Consider the following 14,442-nt stretch of genomic DNA (forward strand, 5'->3'; position numbering starts at 1 on the left):
TATCTCCTCTATCTCACAAATGTTATAGGACTTGTAAGCTATATCACACAATTTGATAATCATATAAGATGATATATGTTTTATCATGATTAGTTTTCTCTTCTTGAGAGTAAGGGGCCTATGGTGGGCAGCCTCTAAGATGGTCTGGAACGATCCTCACCTCCTGGTGTTCATGCCTTTGTGTAATCCCCATCCCGGCCCCTCAGTGTAGGCTGGGCCTAGTGACTCACCTCTAGAGAATACAGCAAAAATAATTTTGAGATCAGGTTATTTATTAACGATTGCAGCTTAAGTCTTGAATGACTATTCTCACTCTCTTGCCAGCTGCTTTGTTGTGGTCCCCAGTCAGGCCTTCAGATAAGACTGCAGTTCAGACTGATAAAATGATTGCAGCCTCATGAGAGACCCTGAGGCAGAAGCACCCAGCTTAGCTGCAGCTGGATTCCTCATCCACAAAAACTGCAAAGCAATGTTTGTTGTTTTAAACTGCTAAGTTTTGGGAGTAATTTATTATGCAGCAATAGATAGTTAATATAGGGCCATATTTCTTATTTCTTCTGTAGTCATATTTCATATTTCTTCTATAGTAGATAGCACAGTGCCATGTAACTAGCAGGTATTCAAAGCACGTCAATATTGCTCTAGAAGTAATAAATCATAGGCCAAGTCATCCAAAGTGAAATTTTGCCACTGGTGAGCTTCTATAGCTATGGGTAATACAAATTCCCTTGAGAGGAGCCTCTGAAGATCTAATCAATCTTGGGAAATTTGAACATCAGTAAAATCTAATCCTAAAATTAAATTTAATTAGAATTAGTTTGGAAGCAATTTAACATATCAGCTAAAGGAGTGGGCTTTAGAATCAGGCAGTTGATTACATTACCTGACTCTGAGTCCAGTTGTTAACATTTATGCCATAAAATACATATATAAAATAAGAGTTATTTCACAAATATACTGTTTGACTATAACCACAGAGCCGATAATCCATGCTAATAACTAGCCAATGGGAAATGTACAAAGGAGGATATTTGGATAAAGTATTCATATTAAAGAAAAATATCCTAATACATTAAAAAATTTTGATGTTTAGAATGTGAAGTTATTGTATACATATCTCACATAGAGATTTTTAAACTTTATAGATCTGTTTGATACACAAACTTTGTTTTGGAAGAAAATTTGAATATAGCAGACCAAAGAGATGTTACTGTATTACCTGTCTTATTGTGTCACCTTCTTGATTACTAACTGTAATCATTTTATCTTCACCACCTAAAGCAAGCATGTTTTCTGCATTCCAACATCCACATGTGATTCTCTTAGTATGCTTTCCTGAAAAAGAGATGTACATATTGATTTCTCAAAAAAAATTTTAGATATCCATGATGTAAATCTGAAAGTTTAGGTAATATACTATGGAAATTAAACAGACAAGAAATTTAAAATCTCATCAAAGCAATTAGTGTCTAAGCAACCTTATTTAAAACAGTTTATTACCAAGTTGTAAATCAAGATAAAGGCATATGAGGGCAATCATGTTTTCCAATTTTTTATGTGCATATGAGCATAGGTCCTAACATAAAAAAGACATTCCACCCCTTGACAAGTTTGTTTACCATATAACCAAACCTATCACATTAATGTCTTAAGCACAAAATGTGCTTAAATCTCAAAGCACTGAAGCTATCTCTACTATATTCAGCTTCACAGTGTGGGAGACCCTTAGCATAAGCAGATTCAACATCACACTTCTGACTCTTCGTATATAACTAAAGGACATACAATGATTCATGATTAACACTGAGGTACAAATATGAATGCACCTTAGTGAGACTTGTGTTAAGAATTGACTCATTTAGGTGGCACAGTGGTTGAGAGTCTGCCTGCCGATGCAGGGGACACGGGTTCATGCCCTGGTCTGGGCAGATCCCACATGCTGCAGAGCAGCTGGGCCCATGAGCCATGGCCGCTAGCCTGTGCGTCCGGAGCCTGTGCTCCGCAACGGGAGAAGCCACAACAGTGAGAGGCCCGCGTACCGCAAAAAAAAAAAAAAAAAAAAAAAAGAATTGACTCATTTAGCTAGTGAGGGATATTAGATAGCCACTAAGTATCAGGACGTTTTTTTATTGAGCAATCTAGACAGTGCAAAAACCACATTTTGGAGTGGAAATTGCATGCTTGACATTGAGGGCATTTGTTGAAGGTCCTGGGATAGATAAATACTCAAGAGCCCCAAGGTTAATTAAGTATACAGATTCTGGAGGCAAACTGCCTATTTTGAATAAGTGGCTCCACCACTTACTGCAAAACCATGGGTAAGTGACTTAACCTTTCTATTCCTTAGTCACATCATCCAAAAATTGGGGATAATAGTAGGAGCTCTTTCATAGGGGTTGAGGATCAAACGAGTTAAAGCACTTAGAAGAGTGCCAGGCATATAGGAAATGCCATATAAATGTTAGCTATTTTAGCTGCTATTGAGACAGAGATCATGTTTATTTTATTCATGTACCCCGTACAGAACTTAATACAGTATGTATGCAGAAGGCAGGCTCTAAATAAATAGTCGTTAAGTGAGTAGACCCTGAGGCCAGAGTGTGCCAGAGTGTGTTAGAGGCTCAGGTAGGAGGAGAGTATAGCTGTGAAGTCCCGGAAGATGGGTAAGAGATGAAGTCAGAGAGTCGCCAAGGGCCAGGTCACAGAGGGCTTGGCTGGCCATAGTGAGGACTTTGACCCTGGGTGACATGGAGAGCCACTGGAGAGTTCCGAGCAGAAGGCTCACTGTGACCTTTGGGCTGAGGATATTCTATAGCAGGGCAAGATCTGAAGCAGGGAGACCAGTTAAGATATTCCAGAAATTCAGGTCAAAGATGTCTGAGCCCCACACCATGGTGGCAGCAGTAGAGGTGATGAGAACAGTCTTGATTCTGGAGATATTTGGAGATAGATCCTACTAGATTTTCTGGCAAATTAGGTATGGAACATAGGAGAAAGATAAGGGTCAAGGATGATGGTAAGGTTAGGCTTAAATATCTAAAAGGATGAAATGCCATCAATGAGAGGGAAAACTATTGGTTTTGGTGGTATTAAATTTGAAGTGTTTACTAGAAATCTCATTGGAGATGTTGAGTAAGCAGCTGGATATATGAGTCTAGAGTTTGGAAGAGATAAATGTGGGACTATAGAGGTAGTATTTCAAATCAGAAGACCAGAGCACAAAAGTGAAGGGAACATTCAGAGAAGAGACTGGGATATAGGAGATTTTGCTGATCATAGATTAAGTGGCTTAAGTGGTACACTGGAACTGAGTGTCGGAAGTAATGGGTGTTAGAAGGGAAAAAAGGAGTACATTAAGAGAGGTGGAAAGATGCCAAAGACAAACTTCTTTCTATACTCAAGAAAGGGAGAAGAAAATCTCTCCTTTTCTTCTAGTGCTCAGAATTCAGGTTAACCTTAACCTCACTGATAACAGTTAACATGTTTTGTGTGCTTACTTAACATTGCTCTGGGCACTTTACACGTATTGACTCATTTAATTAGTATTAACTTACAGCTACCATACTATGGCCACTGAAATGTAAATCATGTTACTGGGAGACTGGCAATATTAGGTACACTGTGAACACTGAAATTCATGCATGTTAGAAGCATGCAAAGTGAGAACTGCCTATATCTAGTCTAGTTCAAGGAAATAAATCAGAGCATGACAAAACAAGGTAACAGACATTAGCTACTGTAAAAACCATGCATTCGTGCAGCTGCTATTGGAAGTGAAATGCCTTGGTTTTAGGAAAGTAAATTATTTCAGAGGAAAAAAAGCAGAGCCACAAATCACAACTAACTCTGAAAGAGGCAGCTAAAGGACCTAAAATATATAATTAGCCTGAATCTTTTCCATTTTACACAGTGAATTAAATTAGCTGAGATTAGAATCAATATTCATATTAAATACAAAGATCACATAAAATCATGTATATATGACAGTTACTGACACAAAATAATCATGCTTTGACAAATTATTTTCTTATACCTCAAGTGTCAAAATTTCTAGGGCTTATAAGTTAACTGGTAGAATATACCTGTAAATGAAGTGGGATATAGAAAATGCCTATTTAAGTCAAACAAATTAATTTATATGGTGAAAGCAGAGTTTTGTAACTCAAAAGTTTTTAGTTTAATTTTTCAGATGGATCAATGACATAACTGTTTAGCTAGAGTACTAAAAATATTCCTATGAAAAATATACATATATGTGAAAATAACTTGAAATGAACGTGTCCTTAATTGAAAGGCACTTTCTCAAGTATTCTGTGGGCACTATTATCTCCAGGATTTGATTCTTTCATTAGTGGTACGTTATACTGGCCACCTGTATGTAATTAAGCCCACTGTTTCACCATTCACCAGCATGATGTTACAATAATTGAAAAGAATCCATACTGTTTCCTCCTGGGGAGTCCCAGGGCAGATGCTAGGTGACCAGAGGCTGGGGGAATCAGAGACTGAACCAAGAAGGTCAAAGGATTAAACACGCATATCATCCAGTCATATACCCTGAGGGAAATATAACTCGAAGTCAACTCCTAGATTAAATTGGTGTTTGGAGAGAGTGAGGGGTCAGAATTAGGAATCTGGATACTCTGTCCAAGAAGCCACCAAATGTTTTAGCCCATCTACTAATGTGTTGATATGCATCTGAGCTATTCCATGCCAGAGGCACAATCTGGGTGAGAAAGGGACAGACAGAAGCCATGCTATTAATATACTGGTGTCCAAAGGCACAGGCTCACCCTAGGGCAACCTGTTACATAGCCTGGGAAATTCTTAGTACGTAGTGAAGATCTAGTTTAGATAGATGTATGGCTTGACCAGGGAAGTCTTCATTTTAAACTACAAAATTTCTCTTGCAATATCAGGGAAATCTGAGGTGGTAAAATTTCCATTTATGTAAAGCATCTCAAATATTTAGCAGTGTTTCCAGCTACAACCTACCAAGGACAGGAATCTTTCGAGATGTCTGACGATTATAAATGAGCAAATTTCCTTTAACAGTTCCAACAGCCAGGAAACTTCCAAATTTTGACCAAAGAAGGAAAGACAATTGATCCCTGTAACATTAAGATACAAATTACTAAACAATTCACAATTATAACCCCCTAAGTAGTCCTTTTAAAAAGTACTTCATGAATAGTTTTAACATCTACGTAGAAGCTGAAGTACAAAATTACAACTTAATGCTTTAGGACTACGAAGAAGTGCTAAAGACATTCTGAGACACTATAAAATGATCTTAGGTGAGTGAGACTTAAAATACAAATGTATGATGAATATAGGCTTCAATTCAGTCATGATGGAATCTCAAATTTCATCAGAAGACTCATGATGAGTTACTTATTAATTTGTCTACTAATGATAGTTGTAACTCTAATTGTGGTAAAAATCTTCATGGATGATAACATCTTATGCTTTAAAAAAAAAGTAGAGTCCAACTATACGATATACTAAATTGGAAAAATCATTGGGAATTCATGATTCATGAAAAAGGACATACATTTTCCAGCTCTGCTAAGAGTAGCTCAGAAGGAGGTAGAAGGCACGTTTGCCTACCACCAGTTCTTACTGTGCATTCTAGGATCCATAGGTTGAACTTTTATACAATCCTCTACTAAAGGGAATCAAGACTCCTTGGAGAGTAGCTCATTTATATATTGAGGAAAGAAATCACAATGGATCTAGAAAACTGGTTATGAAAATACAATCCCAGGACCAGCATCATCACCTGGGAACTTCAGAAATGCTAGTTCCCAGATCCCACCCCTGTCCTACTGCATGAGAAACTGGGGGTGGTGCGCAGCTGTCTGTGTTCGCATAAGCTCTCCAGGTGATTCTGATGCAGCTAAACTTTGACAGTCACTGATAGATCAAGCTACTGTTTTCAGAAAGCAACACAGCTCTCAAGAATGTTGAGGGCAGTAATAAAAGGACAAAAGAGTCAGCTTAAAGGGGACTCCTCTGGCTAAATTAGAGGAATTTGAGCATTAAAAATTACATATTTAATTGAAACAAGTTGAGTTTGTGAAAGGCCATAAAACCTAATGATACTTGGAAGACAAAAATTCACTTAAAGCATAGGAAAAGTTAGTTGTAATAATAAGTGAATGTAATAAAATGTTTAGCTAAAAATTAATTTTAACAAGAAATATTAATATACTGGGCTGCTAGCTTTCTTCAATTGAGTATATATTTACAATTATTGAATATATTAAGTATACAGTATATTTTATAAAAGATATTAAGTACATACTTTATAAAAGATAAATATGCATTTGTCTCTCAGTTTAAGTAGGTACAGCAGCCCTGAGAATATGCCTCTCAGATCTCCAACTATAGAAAGTATAACCGACCAAGGCCCCCAGCTGCTAGGCATTGGAATCCATCACCTCAACATGCTGGGACCACACCTTCCCATGGGCTGCTCCCAGACAATGATTGCGCATGGCAAGGGTCCTGCTGAGGCCCATTCCTGGGAGGCACAGGACTCCTTTGATGGTAACCTTGGCTCAGACTGGGCCTAGCTGAACTTTTTAGAACTGTGCTGCGGTCCCAGATGTTTCTACCCCCCCCTTTCTTTCTTCCCTCTCTCCTTTACAAGGGTCTGACGGCTCTTCTAACTTCTTCTCCCTCTCTGTTCCCTCACAGATATTTCCTGTGATAAACACCTTACACATTTAATCCCATTTTGGAGTCTGCTGCTCAGAAAACATGAATTTAAAAAATTGGAGTGAGCTAAATAGTACCAGAGAAAAGAGGAACTATATGACAAGAACAAGGTCTGATTAGCAACTGCGGTCACATATAGTAAGTAGTGTAACAATATTAGTCCAGTCAATAGTTGATCAGTACTAACAGTCACAGAACAACCAACTAGAAAGAGGGTTAAATAGTGTATTCCAAGAAGATCAAGTAATCAAATGCCATCAAAAGAAGAGTTAACTGAATGGGCTTTATCTTCCTCTCTTAGGAGATAAGACGTCTAGAAGGTCCTACAAAGTACAGTAAGATCCCAAGGCATACATGTTTCCAATTATGCTAATCGATGAGGCCAACATATAATAATGACACATATTTCTGGCCAAGAAAAATGTAATGAATATATTATTTTAGGAAAATGCACCTGGCTACAAAAAAAGGCAACCTATGTGAAAGGCATAGGTTTGTAAAATTCTGGCTGATATGACAGTTGAAGGTCAATTAGAAAAGAAGCTGAGTAGGGTGACTAGTACTCAGGTGTGAATGGCCTTGGGAGAAGCAACCATGTCCCATGATCCAACCAAGAATCAATTGGTTTATGAACCAGATGTTGTATTCAGAGTTTCTCTGAAAAGATTGCTGTATCCCAGGTAAAAAACTAAATGATGACTGCTGTCGGCCTAGGTAGGATCAGGGTAAGTACCACTATAATCTTAAAAAGGTATAAAAAATACATTTAGTAAAAATGATGAAATAAATTCAGCCCATTGTGCTAACATAATAATTTAAGATAGTTAAGTGGCCTTGCAGCAAGTTTTGTAATAATTATATTTGATGCTTTGTGAATTATTTGTGTTTGAAGTGCACAGAAGAATCTAATCAGATTAAATTTGTAAATGAAATTTTAATTGTTTAAAGGAAACTTAAGTTTGCAAAATATTTAAGAAAATTTTGCAAACTTGATATTCAGAATTGTTAACTATCGTGATGTATTAGATTGATCATTAACAAAAAAACAAATAGTAGTAGGTATACCTTTCTATAGCCAAAGGGCTTTAGACATTAAATATTAATAGCAACAGTAAAACACCCTTAATTTTACCTTATTGATAATTACAATAACATCTACTGTTCCCTCAGTTCTTATTTTGGTGCCTGGCCACTGCATACAATTAACTATCACAACAATCCTGAGATGATGTGAGAAAATGGAAGTGGGGGAAGATAAGACAGTGGGAGGCAGAGCTGCCAATTCGAAACACCTGGGATTAATTATGCATTTTTCTCTGGGTCAGGATGTGGCCTCACTGATGCTCAATTTGGTTCAAGAAGCAGTACCTGATGTTTATAAACATCCTCTTGAATGGAAGCACACAGGGTGTGTAAAATCCTTCTGAAAAGTGATGTACCAAAGTGTTAAAGGACAGAGCAAGAAATGAAGGTTCTCATACCTAGCAAGACTTGATGTTGGTCAGACACTATTGCCTGTGGATGCATGTCTCGTGCGTCACTTTGGAGGGTCAAGAGAACCTGAGCTAAGGTGATGTTTGGTCCTGCTCTGTTATTCCTTGGCAAGTAAGCTGGAAAAGTATAGTCTAACCTTATGGTATGTGTGTGATCTCTTCCTGCCCACCTGCAGGCCACATGATGCCATGAAGCAGATTATTATTACTATACACTCTTTACATATATGAAGAAATTGAGGATTAAAGAGAGGTTAAGCAACTTATCCAAGGTCAAAATTGCAGTTTTAGTTGTAAATACCGATAGGTTTTTCTTTTCCATATGGCAAAATGGTTTCCATTTTAGCAGAGACCTGCAATTTATTCTGTCTGCCCAGGATTTTTCCCACTTGTGAACTTCCCCACCCTCACTCCACTCTTCACTGGGTAGGATTATCAACCCCATGGCCCTGCCTACCCTATTCAGAGACCTTCTGAAGAAATGAGTGGACACTAGTAATGTGATAGGGGCATGTTCTTTCCTCTGGCATAACTTGCTGTGAAGAATGGTATAAGCTGATACCTGCCAGTAGCCATCAAGAGTCTGACTTACATATATAGGATGGATAAACAACAAGGTCCTATTGTATAGCACAGGAAACTATATTCAGTATCTTGTAATAAACCATATTGGAAAAGAATATGAAGAAGAATATATATATGTTTAACTTAATCAGTTTGCTGTACAGCAGAAATTAACACATTATAAATCAACTACACTTCAATAAAATTTAAAAAAGAGAGAGAGTCTGACTTAGAAGAAGTCAATACAGAGAAAGGAAGAGCCGAGAGATGGAGACAGTCTTGATTGCATCATTAGAACCCCTAGATCCAGCCATGCCTGCAGCCAATCCCATCTCCAGATTTTCCCATATACGTTTTCTCTCTTCTTTGGACATTTTAGTCTGTTCTATTGAAAGCAACTTTTTAAGAAGTCATATTTTATAATCATAACAACTTTATTCTAATTAACTGAACAAAATTAATAGGATTATATATAACAATTAAAAAAGAAATGAACTTTTTCCTTTATAAGAAAATAACTCATCAATGCATCTTTATAATGAAAGTAGTATTTGTAGCATCAAATCTGCAAATAATGATATTTCTAAGTGAAGATCTAAAATATAAAAAAAACTATCCTTACCTCATGCCACTGTCTAACTGGCTGGTTTTGTTTGTGTTGGCATCCCACAGATAAATGCAACTGGATTTCTCAGCAATCACTGCTAGGATATCTCCATCCTTATCCCAATCCATAGCAACACAGTTACTTTTTAAAAAGAGAGCAAAACATCACTATGCATTTTTTTTAAGTAGGGAAAGAAATTTAAACACTCAACTATTTGTGATTTTTGTCTATAACAAGACCATTCAATCTATTTTTGAATACGTCATAAACTTTCTAAAGTGAGAAATATAACTCACCATTCAGTGCCTAGATAAAACTAACACCAATTATATCGTTGTTGAGGGAACAGAAACATTTTAAATATCATTTTCATATACTATATTAAATATAATTATACCTAATAAGTTAGCAGATTTTCTCAACACCTATAAAGAGCCTGGCCCTTTGGTAAAACAAACTCATCAAGCACCTCTGGAAAGGAATCGCACCTGGAATCAAGAGAAAATTTGTATGATCAACTTTCGAAAGGTTATTTCAGATTTACAGAGGGAAAAAGTAGGTACTGATAAGAAGTGATGTTATATCTAGATAAACTGTGTATTGAACAGATCAAGGCTGGGTAGACGTAGGACTGCAAACAACAAGAAAGACTTGAATTCTGAAATAGTAAGAAAGTTTATTTTTATTTCATATCTTAATAGAATGAGTGATTCAATTAAGATAACAAAATAGTTATAAATAGGAAATGCTCTATTTAACATTTTTCTTACTGTTTAAAATTACTCCAAATGTCTATTATAATTTAAGAACTTCCTTGAAGATTAACCTTTCCTTCCTTCTCTGATGCTATATTTCATTTGGAGACCCTCTGTTCTTGGGTATTGGCTAAGCCATACTCAGCTTTACATTTAAGACAGCTGGGCATTACTTAAGTTATTTTATTCTTTGAACTGTTAAAATATGTTCTGGGGGACTTCCCTGGTGGTCCAGTGGTTAAGACTCCATGCTCCCAATGTAGGGGGCATGGGTTCGATCCCTGGTCAGGGAACTAAGATCCCACATGCCACACTGTGTGGCCAAAAATTAAAAAAATTAAAAATAAATAAAATATGTTTTGGGATCTCAATTTTCTATAATATTTTCAGGATTTTGAGAGTGTGGAAGAGGAAGGCTTTCAAATTGTTGATAAAATCATCTGCCAAGTAAAGACAATATATAATGGCATTTTATTTATGTGGAGATCTTTTGTCAGTCTAATTCAACTATGATGAATACAGCAAAAGAATTCATAAGTGGGCTTCCCTGGTGGCGCAGTGGTTGAGAGTCCGCATGCCGATGCAGGGGACACGGATTCGTGCCCTGGTCCGGGAAGATCCCACATGCCGCGGAGCGGCTGGGCCCGTGAGCCATGGCTGGTGAGCCTGCGCATCCGGAGCCTGTGCTCCGCGACGGGAGAGGCCACAACAGTGAGAGGCCCGCGTACCGCAAAAGCGACAACAACAACAAAAAAGAATTCATAAGTAAAAAAATAAGGCCATTGTGTAACCAAAATAGATGTCACAGAGATCTATCTGAGCTTTATGCAATAAAGCTCATACAATTTACTCAAAGAAGTTCTTTTACTAAGTGCTTCTTACTTTTAGACATAATTATAACTAGCTTGCCCTCTGTTTCCTAGAATAGAGAAACCAGAAGCAACAATTAAGAGAGCAGTGGGATACAGATGGCCAACAAACACATGAAAAGACGCTCAACATCACTAATTATTAGAGAAATGCAAATCAAAACTACAATGAGGTATCACCTCACACCGGTTAGAATGGGCATCATCAGAAAATCTAAAAACAACAAATGCTGGAGAGGGTGTGGAGAAAAGGGAACCCTCCTACACTGTTGGTGGAAATGTAAACTGATACAGTCACTATGGAGAACAGTATGGAGGTTCCCTAAAAAACTAAAAATAGAACTACCATATGACCCAGCAATCCCACTCCTGGGCATATACCAGGAGAAAACCATAATTCAAAAGATACATGCACCCCAATGTTCACTGCAGCACTAGTTACAATAGCCAGGACATGGAAGCACCTAAATGTCCATCAACAGAGGAATGGATAAAGATGTGCTACATATATACAATGGAATATTACTCAGCTATAAAAAGGAATGAAATTGTGCCATTTGAAGAGAAGAGGGTGGACCTAAAGACTGTCATACAGAGTAAGTCAGAGAGAAACAAATATCATTTAATATCGCTTATATGTGGAATCTAGAAAAATGATACAGATGAACTTATTTGCAAAGCAGAAATAGAAACACAAGATGTAGAGAACAAACATATGGATACCAAGGGCAGCAGGGGTGGGATGAATTGGGAGGTTAGGATTGGCATATATATATACACTACTATGTATAAAATAGATAACTAATGAGACCCTACTGTATAGTACAGGGAACTCTACTCAATGCTCTGTGGTGACCTAAATGGGAAGGAAATCCAAAAAAGAGGGGCTATATGTATACGTATAGCCGATTCACTTTGCTGTACAGCAGAAACTAACAACATTGTAAAGCAACTATACTCCAATAAAAATTAATAATAATAAAAAAAAGAGAGCAATGGGAAATGCCAAAATGGTGGCATTAGGTGGATGGGAGAGAAGTAAAGCAACCTGATTTGCAAAGATGGTGGTGATAAAAGCAGAAAGCAGATGTGTATTTAAAAAGGCTGGCAGCATAAGACCATTTAGGTGAGGGACTCTACACATCATAATAACCACTAAGACTATCAGTAAAATAACTACTACAGGGAATGATAACACTGAATCATTAAAAATGCTTATGTTATGCTTACTGTAATCTAAAATGACTTCCTTAAAATAGATAAAATAAGGCCTTTGTCCTTTAAGAAGTATGCAGAAAGTAACTATTAGAGAGGAAATACTACAGCCATATGGGCTTATCTTATCTGCATATACACACACTAAAGCTTGTTTATAATTAAATAAGAATTATTTCACATGGACTCATTTATAATTCTGTCTTACAGCTTATCTGTGAATGTATGAGTGTTTATAAACGTTAAATTCTAATTCATATGCGATACATATACATATTTCATTAACTGTTTATGGTATAAAAAACCAAATCTCTTTGCAAATGGAGAAGGCAAAAGAGGAGATACACATTAGATATAAGTTATAAAATTCTATTTGATTATAGTTTTAAGACAGTGTTTTTTTATTTTTTAGGCCACAAAGCTTGAAAAAGTTTTTGATCTACCACTGTACTTACCCAGATAAGTTGATTTCACTTCTTTTTTGACCATGGCGATCAAAGATTTTCACAATATGATCAGCTCTAAAAGCAATCAGAACACAAAGATACGATTTAAGTGTTTCTTATTTCTCTAAAGAGTTTTTTTATACACCCAACTGATTTTATTTTCTCACGATAGTTTCATAATTTATATGTAAAAAGTTATTACCAGGGAAAAGGTTCTATGAATTGTGATGTTAATGGAAATATATTACTTTTCCCACCATTCAGTCATCACCCAAGAATTTCTACTGAACAGATAGTGTAGTTAGGTGGGCATACAACCATTTGGAGTCAGGACGATTTACCAACATTCACTGATTTCTTACCCTGTTACTGCAAGGTAGTTTCCTGATGTTTTCTGCCAGGTAAACTTTATTGGTGTGCCAAGCCAAGTCTTTTCTAGCAGTGAGAAAACACGCTAAAAAACACAATACAATTTCTGTATTTTCAAAACATACAATTAAGCATTGGTCAGAAAAGATGTCAAAACATGATAATGAAAACAGTAGGATTCAGGATGGTGAAGGCTTATGCTAGAGCTTACCCAAAAGAAGTCAACAATGTAACAAACAAAATGACCAATCAACCAACCAACCAAATAATCACAATCTGATCGGTAAAGTATGGACCTCAATACATATGGGAGCATTTACTATATAACGTTTTTGCTTTTGAATGTTTTCGAATATTAATTTTATAAAAATGTATGGCTTTAGTGTTTTATAGCTATTAAAAATTTAAATAATTTAAACTTGAACTTAGCTAATTATTAATAGCATAGATTTGGGGAGATTAAATTTAACAAAATTGCTATTAAAAATATTAACTCTGATAGAAATACAAAATGTCTGTATTTTCTTCAAAATTATTATTTTCCTTTCCCCATCAGTTACATTTACTTTATCATTAAGTGTTTAATTTGGCTATTGGGTGGACACTTTTTCAACTGAAAAATCATTCTTTTCACTTAGACAATAAACAACTGTGTATCCAGTATGGAAGCCACAAACCACATGTGGACTTGGAATTTTATTGAGGACTTGAAATGTGGGCAGTCCAAATTTAGATGTGCTGTAAATATAAACTACACATGGGGTTTCAAAGACTATAAAGGAGAGAATGCAAACTATCTTCACTGATAATTTTCATACTGATTACATGTTGAAATGATAATATTTTGGATATACTGGGTAGAATAAAATATATTATGAAAAGTAATCTTACCTGTTTCTTTAAAAACATTTTAATTTGGCTACTAAGATTGTTAAATTACATTGGCTCACATTATATTTATATCAAAACAGTGCTGATCTAGAACATCTAGGAACTTAAGAGTTTGGGATGAATAAATGTAGATTTTAACATTAGGTTAAATTACAGGTTAAACAATGATGCCTATATCTAGGCATGTGAAGTTTAGAGACTACTGCAGGTGGCTTGACAGTCTGAATAGCAACACAAAACTCTTCAAATGGTCAAAATTGAACAGCAATCACAGGCATTTACTATGTTAAAGATTAAATCCACCTGTACTGAAAACAGGTGCGCTAAAATCACAGGTGCATCCAAGTTTTGTGAAGCATGAAGACACCCTTAAAGAAAAAAAGAGTATAAAAGCATCTTACTTTTGCAATTTTATGACCACATTGCCCTGGAACCCCTGCATGGAAGTGAGGGGTCCCTAAACTTGAATTTTACCAGCTTCATGGTAGACCTCCTCTGGCTGTGACCTTA

General features: G+C 36.3%; 1 protein-coding gene across 1 annotated transcript in view; it reads right to left on the reverse strand.

The window, feature by feature from the left end:
- The window catches only part of WDR19 (WD repeat domain 19), an 83,931-nt gene that overhangs the window by 68,435 nt on the left and 1,054 nt on the right, over nt 1–14,442 (reverse strand). Inside the window, exons 2-6 of the mRNA XM_082652988.1 lie at nt 13,035–13,126; nt 12,682–12,747; nt 9,403–9,528; nt 4,996–5,111; nt 1,220–1,335 (exon numbers count right to left, since the gene is read on the reverse strand). Of these exons, the coding sequence (XP_082509114.1) occupies nt 1,220–1,335; nt 4,996–5,111; nt 9,403–9,528; nt 12,682–12,747; nt 13,035–13,126 (516 nt within the window). The remainder of the gene's footprint in view (nt 1–1,219; nt 1,336–4,995; nt 5,112–9,402; nt 9,529–12,681; nt 12,748–13,034; nt 13,127–14,442) is intronic.

Source organism: Grampus griseus, assembly GCF_964374135.1.
Source record: "Grampus griseus genome assembly, chromosome: 4".
NCBI classification, from domain to species: domain Eukaryota; kingdom Metazoa; phylum Chordata; class Mammalia; order Artiodactyla; family Delphinidae; genus Grampus; species Grampus griseus.